Raw genomic sequence first — 12,084 nt, 5'->3', positions numbered from 1 at the left:
CTTACATGTGATGTATACTTATATCTTCAAACTTCAAGTATGATACAATGTTTACTACCATTACTTGCCAGTAAATATTCTCGGGTGCTGGGGCATACTTCATGGCCCAGTTGGCCACGTTGAGCTCAGAGTAGACGCTGGATATCTGAGGGTTATGTGCCCCTTTACACGAGGCTCGGAAGTCCGCCCTAATCCTGCAACAATCAACATGTATCAGATTTACGGGCTTGTCCCAATAACTGTACTAATACAGAGTGTGATATTTAGTGGACAAACAGTTATCGTGTTTGTAAAATTATTATTATTATTATTAGGTAACATGTTTTGTCATAATTCAAGCTTTGGGCTTAATCTGTTTGTTGGGAGATTAACTTTAACCAGCGATGTAAAAAGGGGCCTTTCTGTGAAGTTTTCATAAAGGTTTTGATAGAAGTAAAATGAAGTTTTTTCATATTTATTTCAATGCTAATTTCCTTAAAATTCCTATATTTTTCATCAGCTGACATAGAACAAAGAAGAACTCCAAACTGACTTACTTTATTTGACAAATTAAAGTAATAAAAAAAAGTGTACCACTGAGTTACTAATTCTTCTCCAATAAGCAGGCATGGGAAAAAAATGATGGTCAGAAAAATGTCTGAAATTTCTCAAAAAAGTATGAAAATGCCTCTCCCTACCTCCAAATTGCATTACCAATGACCTGTTCTCATGAAATCAGCTGCTTTTTGTTTTTCAAATTTTAAACAAAAAAGTCTAAAATCAGGCAACTGGAGAATAATAAGGGTACAATTTCAGCATTATACACTATAAGCTGACAGCAAATGTAGTCATGAAGAGATGTGACCGATACCTTGCTGCCATATGGTCAGCATCAAAGCTGATGAAGGCTATGCCTAATGGCTCCTGGAATGCTTGCGCCTTCTCTGATTCACACGCCTCCTTCAATAGCCTTTCCTCCTCCGTGTAGTATTCTATGGCATCGGCCTACAACATAAATATTGCGTGGACATTTTTGTAAAGTGGTCCCAAATCATTTGGGCGAGAGAAGTCAACTCAAATGCCAAGGCCCACTTTCAGAAAACTTTCTTATTACTTTCCTTGTAATTCATGTCACCTTATGGCACAATAACCTAGTCATAATTTACAAAAAGTTACAAGGAACGTGACCTTTTGGGTTTTGTAAAAGTGGATTTAACACATCTGCCTGCATAAATATGCATGGAAATGATTGACAGGTTAATCACACGGATTTCATGAAGGCTAGGTCAATGAGAAATGAAATGAAGGCTCACCTCCCTACAGCCACAGCATGAGCTACAGCAACAGCAACGACCACATGTGTATGGATGAATCCCTGGGCGAACCTCAGACTTTTTAAACATTAACTCTGACATTTTCCTCGCCTCTGATGCTCTTTGGCTGAAAAAGACAGGAACAAAAATTAGCTCATAAGAATTACCATAAATCACGTAGAATTTAGCCACAAATTTCAGATTACGGTCAGGCTGCTGGTCCTCGTCACATAGGGTAGACTAACCAGGCATGGACTGAGGAAGAGGTGATTACACACCCAGTAGTCCATCTAGACTGTCATTAAAACATTGCTTGTTGCGCGAAACAAGCCATTGTTCTCAAGGCTGGGTCGGTCCGTCGTCAAAATTTATTTTTTCTTTTTGACCCGTGAAATAACTTGTGGAAAATGATTTAAAATTCACTCTGTCAGTTACTTGGGCACTGAGTTGAGGGCAGCATAACGTATGAGAAATTGGCATACAAAGGTACTTCAACGACACAGGTCTCATTGGTAAGTATCAGTCGTCAAGCTCTCTTAAAATATCACTGGAGTTTGCCACTTCTCACGCTTGTGTTATTTCATTACAATCGAAACTCTCCTCCCATTTCAGAAGAATTCTATTTTCTCTCCTTCTCGAATTGGGTACCTTCAGTTCAACCGGACTGAGAACTCAGAGTCACATGCACGTAAATGTCCACAGGTAACTGACAGCTTACCAATTTCAATACTGACCAAATGGATGCATTTATTTTCATTGACTTGCCCCTTGAAACGTGAAATCTCCTGGCAAATCTAGACTAGCAGATGAAGGTCCATTAATTTACATACAGCCACGTGCCCAGTGAAATGTATGTATTTTTGGGAGACCGCTTTGGACAGTACTACTTATCCAGTTCAGTCAAGCCATGTAGTCATGTATTTCAGTGGTTTACGCAACACACATAACCCATCAGAATTAAAAACAATTGACAAAACATCAGGTGCTTTGATCGGGACTCTGCTGTAATTGACAGGTTTCCTAAACTGTGTTGAAACTTCAAAGGCTATACCCAGAGCTGTGGGAAAGGCTGGGAATAGCCATGATATCAATATAACTCAGCCGTTTATATCTGAATAAGCAATAGGTTATACTCTAGTTTGGCACCTCCACCTCCCAGACTTCCATATAACAACCATATAACAAACGCTACTGTTAGATAATCAAGGCCTACACTGGAAAGGTGTCATCACAAGTTCTGATAAAAGCAAACTGCATGAAAATGGATTTTCTTACACCAACAAGGGCAAACCTGTAAAGCTGAACCTAATTGCTGCAAGGTGAAGCAGTGAAGTGTTGTATTTATATTTGTAAATTAGCTTTCTAAAACTCATAAAGGTATTTATTTACTTTAGGCTAAACACATATTCGTCACTCGGCACACCATACGATTCTACTAGATCTAACAGATGGATGTTCAGTGAAGCGTTAGTGTGTGTGTATTGTACTGTCACAGGTACATACAATCCTGTGAAAACACACCTGAGACCCCACTGCCCCCCAGCTATGTCCACTTACCAAAATCACAACTATCTTGGGATACACTTTTTAAAATCATTGGTTAAACTCGCTGTAGTCATCAATTTTATGCGCAATAAAATCCCACACAAGTCTTTGACCTGCACATACATTTATAGCCTACGATCAGAATGTATTTACTTGAATTAAAAAAAATTAAAAAATGAGAGACACTGAAAAAAATATTTACATTTAATTACAAGGACCATCAATACTACCGTATTTATTGTTACAGTCAATGGTTTTAAGTTTTTTTTTATCAATTCAGATTAACTCAATTCTTTTAAACCTAACTGGACAAAATAATTCTAATATTATCTGCAGTAAACCAAGATCCAATCTGGCTGATTAGATCATTTGGTGATATAAAACACAAACAACATGTGTGTTTATCAACACGTATATCCACTAACTACATGATGAGTGAGTGTACATAAGAACAACTACATTACCATGACAACAGATTCAGACTCACCGACTGCTATCCAGAGAGACCAGTTTAGTGATGTTGTAGGCAAACTGTACATCAATGATCACAGCCTCAGGATAAGCCTCCCTGTCAACACAAATATACAACCATTACAGTCTCCATATCCTCAGCATTTCTGAGTTATCACAGCAGTAGAGGGATTTATTTTGCAAATACAAAGCAAGGCTAAATTTACAATCGCTCTGACCTCACACAAAAAGCCCGTGATACAATCACTTACACAGCTGTTTGGTGCAGTTAACAATCCATCTGTTTGTTCATTTATCGTTTTGACACCTTATTTTGTGAAAAGGATGGGTTGTGGACTCACAGTTCTTACATGTACATACAAGAGCAAACATTCAAATCTACTAAGCAGGGTCTTAAGCCATGTTTATCACCGTAAGAGAGCTAATCAATCTGCACTTACGTGAAATGCTGTAAAACAACACTTCTGAAGCACTTGTCCTTTGGAATATTTGACACCATCAGAGTTTTTGAGACCTGAAAATTAAGAATACTGAGGTTGTTTTCTGGACAAAACCTAAGGCAGATAATACTGCACATAGAGAACTGTTTGCAGAGCATGTCCGACCATTCTAGGGGAGTCAGTTCTATCTGACATTGCAGAATAAAACTAGAACACCAAGGTGAGAATGACAGGAAGTTTTTCATTTTCGACATCACACAATATCATTATCACTATAAGTAAACCCCTCCTAGCTTAACTACTTGACTTCAAGTGTTTTACACTAAGTTTGCTTTCTCATTTGCCATGTGACTATACAATATAGTACTGATATAAGCCAGGTACATATTCCACGTTCTTGACCTAAAAACTTTGAAAAGCCAGAAGTAGTCAAAAACTGAAAATTTTGTCCATGACAACATGTAAGTTGCACATTTTGCTGGTTCTGTGGAGGTCTATTAATTTCAGATAGGTGTGTTAAGGTTTGCAGGGAAGGCAAGATTTACTACTTGACTATGTAGGTTTTAGTACTAGACTATGTAGGTTTTAGTACTAGACTATGTACATTTCACCACTAGACGTGACATTTCATGGCGTTTTTTTTGTTTACCCCTAAAAATGCACTATTGTAATTCTTCAACCTTTTCACATGTTTGCAAGGTGTTTATTCAAGCATCTTCTGAAGGCTATTCTGTTTAGACTGAAAATTATAATTTTTTTGAAGCTTTGAAACTGGCCAATCCACCCAATGTAGTTTTGTACCCAAAATTAAATTAAAAATGTGACTAAATTACACTGAAAGTAGCTCTTTCATATGCAAAAAGGTTGGGGAATTAGGGTATTTACCTTATCTTTCCAGCTGTCAACCTAAATCCTAAATTGGCTTACCTGCTCATCTTCCTCGTACTCCAGATTAGTGGAGAATCTCCTCATAAAGTAGACAGCAATCAGTAAATAGACCACAGCAAACACAGCGTGGATCCACAGCAACGGCGATCTGCAATAACCTTATCAGTGTACACAAATACTGGCGCATATGTCCCAACATTACATGGAGAGGCCATACAGGAGGTGTGGTGCCACTTTACCACTTTACTATGTTGACTTCTATTAAGTCATTTGCTTACTTTGGTATTTGAATAGTGTGTTTCTCTACCAATAAAACATGTGAGATAACAAGTGCAGTCTGAAAGGAAAGTACTTGACAAACTTCTTGAATTATAGTCCCAATGAAGCCAGCAGTAGGGGGACTAGAACACACAATCTCACTGGTTATATACTACTGGGCGCAAAATGATATTACAGTCATATGAGCCAGGAATGGCTCTGTTTGATTTTTGTGAAATGAATAAATCTTATTCATTACACACAAACGCTATGTAAAAGTACTGTCTGTTTAAATGTCATTTGGATATACAACAACACCAAGTTTAGATCATTTGAATACCAAATTCAGTAATAAAGAAATCTTCATGGCTACTATGTCGAAAATCTCTCAAACTTTCAAGTCCTTATTCCTGTAGAGAGGGCAAATGTTAAGTGTGAGATATTATTTCATCTTTGATTATCTTTGATAATCCATTTTATAAGATATAAATGCTGAAGCAGTACACAAGACTATGTAAAGAGAATGTAAGCATAACATTTTGAGATGAACATATATATGTATGTACATACTCAGGTCTGACATTGCTGATGGTTGTATCTCCAAATTCAGATCCACTTGCTGTGAACAAAAGAAATCAGGAGACTGAAAATTATCAAATTTCAACCAATCAACTAAAACTTCCCTACTCTCTTCAAAATTCCGCATCCAGAGGATCCAGTGAATGTGCAAAATAGTTACTCTGCAATATGTTCCCAGGCCATTGATCCTGGTTTAACTGAATTCTTTACAATTTCAATAATTTATTGATTTATTTATTTGATTGTCATTTTATGCCGTACTTAACAATAATGGCAGCCAGCATTATGGTGGGGAAACCCACGACCATCCACAAGTTGCTGTAAGACCTTCCCACGCACAGCCAGAGAGGGATCCAACATGAGCTGGACTTGAACTCGCAGCGACCAAATTAGTGAGAGGCTCCTGGATCATTACGCTGCACTAGCGTGCTAACCAACTGAGCCACGAAAGCCCTCAATTTCAATAATCAATGTTATTTTCGGGACCTTGTGTTCTTGGGATTTAAGGGAGTTTGTGTTACTTACAGTTACTGTCTGATATATTGACAGGCAGAATGACAGCAACAGAGATGATGCACACCACGGCCAGGTACACCAATAGGTATCTCTGAAACTGGATATACTGAATAGCATCATGACCACACTTCTCAGGATGTCCGCATCTCTGCAAACAAACACAAGGAAATACAGAATATTTCTCCATATAAACTGGATGAATAAGGAATCAATTTTTTTTTTAAATCTTAATATCTATTGAAGGTAGAAACATTGTTGATCTGATGTAAAGCTTTACATATTTTATATACACTTAATATGCAGAGTGACCGGGCAGTTTCCCAGATGGTACATATAGAAAATGTGAAGCAATGTCCATGCATCGTACACTTAATATGCAGAGTGTCCAGACAGTTTCCCAGATGGTACATTTGGAAAATGTGGAAGCAATGACCATGCATCATACACTTAATATGTAGAGGGTCCAGACAGTTTCCCAGATGGTATATTTAGAAAATGTGGAAGCAATGACCATGCATTGTACACTTAATATGCAGAGTGTTTTGGTAGTTTCCCAGATGGTACATTTAGAAAATGTGGAAGCAATGACCATGCATCGTACACTTAATATGCAGAGTGTTTTGGTAGTTTCCCAGATGGTACATTTAGAAAATGTGAAAGCAATGACCATGCATCGTACACTTAATATGCAGAGTGTCCGGGCAGTTTCTCAGATGGTACATTTAGAAAATGTGAAGCAATGCCCATGCATCGTACACTTAATATGCAGAGTGTCCGGCAGTTTCCCAGATGGTACATTTAGAAAATGTGAAGCAATGCCCATGCATCGTACACTTAATATGCAGAGTGTCCGGGCAGTTTCCCAGATGGTACATTTAGAAAATGTAAAGCAATGCCCATGCATCGTACACTTAATATGCAGAGTGTCCGGGCAGTTTCCCATATGGTACATTTAGAAAATGTGAAGCAATGCCCATGCATCGTACACTTAATATGCAGAGTGTCCGGGCAGTTTCCCAGATGGTACATTTGGAAAATGTGAGGCAATGACCATGCATCGTACACTTAATATGCAGAGGGTCCAGACAGTTTCCCAGATGGCACATTTAGAAAATGTGAGGCAATGCCGATGCATCGTACACTTAATATGCAGAGGGTCCAGGCAGTTTCCCAGATGGTACATTTAGAAAATGTGAGGCAATGCCCATGCATCGTACACAGTCTTCAGTAACAATCTATGACACATACATAATAGACATAATCGCATGTTAGTGCTACATATAGATTTATATTAAATTACCAGATTTCTCTCCCCGCCCCCTTCCTATGTGTATGGAAGCAGCTATGTACATGTGAATACAGCACAGCCCTGATAATGTGTATTGTCTGACTGATGAGAGCATGACACATGTGCCAGTTTTGAGATGTTATTCTGGGATGATGAGTTTTGTAGTACCTGTCAGAGTTACTTCCCTTTATTGTATAAACATTGCTCAATACATGTGTGGATAGAGGTGGTTTATCGATAATTCTTACTCAGAAAGAAAGCTTCAAAAGTTTTCTCTGTTTTTTAATGATGCAAATGTTTAAAGCTCAATTCTTTGCAACCAACTGAAGATACGTACTTGATACGGAAGAAGGCAGGAATCCATGCCAAGATACCCTGAGAAAGAGACAGAATACATGACAACAATTAGCCTTGCATAGAGTGATCACAGAATGTACCGTTTAAAACAGATACATGAACAGCTGCTAGCAGGTAATGCATCAGCTTGTACACTGGTTTTAACCATGGAAACAAAGCACTGTCCAAATAAACTATCAACTAGAATGAAATCATTTCTTTAATTTTCCTGAATTTTTCCTGAATGTTACGGTTTCTTCTTTTCAGGGAAGCATCGTATACTTTACAAAGAGGTTATACAAAACCAGTTCCCTGTGCCCGAGTGGAGGAACCTAGATTTGTCTGATGTTTTATATCATGCTTCACAATGAAAACAGGAAGTATGTCAGACTTGACCCTGCATGTACAATTAATATTATTCGTTTTATGAAATACTGATTTTGATTGGGTGGATGGCTTTGATCCCTTACTTGACACACAATGAATGAGTGTTTTGTCTCTTTGAGAAGAATGAAACGTAAAAAGTACAGGTGAAAATTAGATCTGATTTCAAATGAAACCAGGTGGAATCAGGAGAACAAACCCTTGCATAATCATTTCCATTCACATTATTCATCTACTTGTGCAAGCATTATGCAGGTTCCACGAACAAGCTTGTCAAGCTTGGAGACCTGTATTATACACCTGATACATACAATAATTGTCTAGACAAAATAAGCAAACCATCCCTACTCACTGTCTGACATGCTGCTTGAGGAGGTATCAACTAACAAATTCAGTTTTTCTACTTTTTAATATGTTCATTATCAATTATTCAATCCAACAATCAATTTAACCTTTAAGTGATACAGTGATTTCTAAAAGGAACATGTTTCACAAGGCCTTATTATTTTTCCAGTACATTACCATACAACAGTTGTAGATTTACCACTTGTGTTCGTCACATAAGGTACCTCCGATCCAGGTATGCACACACGTAAGTGATGGCTTATCTTGCCTGAGTGTTCACATGTACAAGTGGAACTGCTCAATAGTTTATTCAGGATACAGTTATTTGATGAAGTTGAGCCGTGGCTCAGAGCAGATGAAACTGTTCTGACAGAGTATATACCTGACACATCTGTATAAGTACATTACAGATCATACCTTGTCCTGCATTCGTAAGGTGGTATCCAAGGATTCTTGCGAGCCAATGCTGTGGCGATCGTGATCCCCATAGAACAAGGTGGTCCACCTAGAAATGATAAGTGGTGTGTGAGTGACATTGTTCTTGGGGATGGGAGGCAATAACATACCACGCCCTCACCCCCTTCACCAAAGCCAAATATTGCCGCATTTCCCTCTGAGAATTAGCAGGTTAAAACTTCACAACCAGTCAGGTGGTCTGACTTTACTCAGTGTTTCATTGTACCAGAGTTTCATTTCCCCAAAAGACCACTATATCAAATGTAAGCATGCAGTTGTGACTTGATCTCAAAAGAAAACTCCTCATCCAATTCCAAATTGCTCTATACAGTGAAAGAATCCTGATAACAAAAAGACATCCCACAAAATGAGAGGCAATCACGACATTAACATAAATGTAGATCTCTGCAGCAAGAAGTGACTTTCTAAAGAACAGGTATGCAGTAATAGCTACAAATGTTTGTACTCATGAACATATTGCTTTATTTTTACATAAACTAAATGTCAGCGGACAAGGAAAGAGTATATCATGGAATACAACTTCTTTGCAGTCATGCATACTCGAACTCTATATGCTTCATATTACAACACGACGGACGTGATTGATAGATAAGTTCCAAAAGGATTAGCCTAACACTTTCTTGCAAGAGCACAAGCAATGTCCAAAGTTTGAGAACAAATATTTCACTTTGTACACCAATTCAGGAATGGGTAAGTTATGACTTGTACAAGAGAAGTACATGGCCTGGTAAATCTGTGTAGAATGTTTCAAGTGCAGCGAGAACATGCAGACTGTGGCAATAGTTCAATATATCTATCCTGTAACCTGCATTTCATAGATACCTGTACAAAACACAAAATTTACAACCAGTGATAATATCTTCAGTTGTAAAATTACTTCCCAAACCATCAAATAGTGAGCTTTATTTCATCATTTTTTTCGATGTTAGTAAGTGGGTATTATGGGTATAATGCCCAGTTTACACAGATATACCCTATTTATACGGAAAAGCTTGTACTTCAATTTACGTGTACATGACTAACCTTTGAGACCATCACAGTTGCATACTTCTGGCTAATTAACTTGCGAACTAACTAAAGTCGGAACATGGATGAAGCAGGTAAATGGAAGAATTTGGTAACACCAATGTATACATTAGTCTGGTGGAAAAGAGTATATAAAAGTAGATAATGATGGACAAGCTAGGAATAACGTCATAATTAGGTATGGGGCATAATCATTTATGTAAAGGGCATAATCATTTAAGTAGGGCATAATCATTTAAGTAAGGGCAAAATCATTTAAGTAGGGGGCAAAATCATTTAGGTAAGGGGCATGGTCAGTTAAGTGGAGGGCATAGTCATTTAGGTAAGGGGTACAGCCATTCAGATAAGGAGCATAACTTTTTGGATAAGGAGCATAACCATTTAGGTAAAGGGCATAATCATTTAGGTAAGGAGCATAATAATTTAGGTAAGGGACATAGTCATTTAGGTAAAGGGCATAATATTTATGTAAGGTGTATTTTATTACCTTAACTTTTTGAATAAAGAGCATAACCATTTACGTAAAGGGTGCAGTCATTTAGGTAAGAGGCATGTTTAGGTAAGAGGCATAATCATTTAGGTAATGGACATGCATAGCCATTTAGGTAAGGGGAATAACCATTTGGATAAGGGCCAAACAAATTGGATAAGGGTCAAAACCATTTGAATATGGGGCAAAAAGGGCCAAATCAGTTAGATTCAGGCATAATCATTGATTTATTTATTTATTTGATTGGTATATATTTCACTTATACGACGGCAGCCATCTTTATGGTGGGTGGAAACCGGATAGAGCCCAAAAGAAACTAGCAACCATCCGCACCAGAGAGGAAGCCAGCATGACCTGGTCTTGAACTCACAGCGACCGTATTGGTCAGAGGATCCTAGATCATTGCACCATGCTGGCTTGGTACCCCCCCTCGGCTACGAAGGCCACTCATAATCATTTAGGTAAGGGATATGATCATTTAGGTAAGGCATACAATCATTTACAAGTAGGTAAGGGATATAATCATTTAGGTAAGTCCATAATCATTTAGGTAAGGGGCATAGTCATTTATTAGGTATGAGGCATAATTATAAATTCCCAATATTTATCTGTGGGTAACTAATCGCAGAGGGAGGAGATCTACATGAGCAGCAGTTAGTACTGGGGAGTATAGGTAGTCATGAAGCAGGCTGTTATACTGGTTGCTAAGGTTACACTACTGTTCTCTAGTCTGGTAAATTATACCTAATTACATGTATACATGTAAAATGTAGTACATAACCCATTTAGCTTTACGTATGTGAACACATTAAAACTGTCTGAGAGTGCGATTAAATGGAACAAAAAACAAGCCAAAATTAAAGCAAAATTAAAACACAGCTAAGTGAAGGACTCCGCAGTTTTAATCCTCACAACTAATTGTGACAACTTATTTTACTGCTATACTATGAAGAAGTTCAACTTTACTTTCACTCTGACAGGCTTAGTGTTAAGACAGGCAGGCTGAATATTATACTTAGACATGAGCTTCTACACTATGATCATATAAACCCCATGCCATTGTGAAAAAATGAAATCATACACATTGTATCGGTTCTCTCCTTCAGTTAACAGATTTCTGAAAAATAAAATATGATGAACACAATAAAACAAAACAGAGAAAAGAACATAACATAGCACTATGTTTACAGTACAGTACAAGCTACATTTAGGAGTAGATTACATGCAATTTTTGAAGGTTATAAAGTTTTCAATTTTTAATTGTCCTGAGTTTTGAAACATAAAGGAAGAAAACTCAGGTAAACTTGGAAAACAGAAACAAGAAATACATAAATACTGAAGCTGTGAGTATACGTATATCCCAATAGGTAGACTGTAAAAATGTTTACGGTAAGTGAACAGCCTAGCGAACTAGGATGCTGATAAACCGATAACTACTCACATACCCGCACATACATAAATTATAATACATGTAGTACAAGGCTCACAGGTCAATTCCAACACCAAGGGGGGATTCAACATAAACACTCACCCACAAGTATTAAAACATGCTGAGCAAACATTCAGACGAAATACCAAGAAGCCCTATTCTCATGGTGCGATTCTGCGCACCAACTCACAGTGTCAGAGTAATGTGTTGCCAGAGACAAAAATCATACCTGGTGTACTTGTGTACTACTTATAGTTTCATTACAAAGTTCTGATTTTTCTCATATTTCTGAACTTTTAACCAGTGATAGAGCATCCAGG

General features: G+C 37.7%; 1 protein-coding gene across 1 annotated transcript in view; it reads right to left on the bottom strand.

Moving 5' to 3' along the window:
• Window positions 1–12,084, bottom strand: part of LOC135466519 (CSC1-like protein 2) — a 43,001-nt gene that overhangs the window by 15,132 nt on the left and 15,785 nt on the right. Inside the window, 12 exon segments of the mRNA XM_064744043.1 lie at window positions 65–194; window positions 851–984; window positions 1,293–1,419; window positions 3,325–3,405; window positions 3,749–3,822; window positions 4,676–4,784; window positions 5,465–5,513; window positions 5,999–6,121; window positions 6,124–6,137; window positions 7,615–7,652; window positions 8,760–8,847; window positions 11,417–11,452. Coding sequence (XP_064600113.1) covers window positions 65–194; window positions 851–984; window positions 1,293–1,419; window positions 3,325–3,405; window positions 3,749–3,822; window positions 4,676–4,784; window positions 5,465–5,513; window positions 5,999–6,121; window positions 6,124–6,137; window positions 7,615–7,652; window positions 8,760–8,847; window positions 11,417–11,452 — 1,003 coding nt within the window.

The sequence above is a fragment of the Liolophura sinensis genome, chromosome 6, assembly GCF_032854445.1.
Source record: "Liolophura sinensis isolate JHLJ2023 chromosome 6, CUHK_Ljap_v2, whole genome shotgun sequence".
Taxonomy (NCBI): domain Eukaryota; kingdom Metazoa; phylum Mollusca; class Polyplacophora; order Chitonida; family Chitonidae; genus Liolophura; species Liolophura sinensis.
Note: the sequence above shows the minus strand (reverse complement) of the source record. Positions and strands in the feature narration are given on the sequence as shown.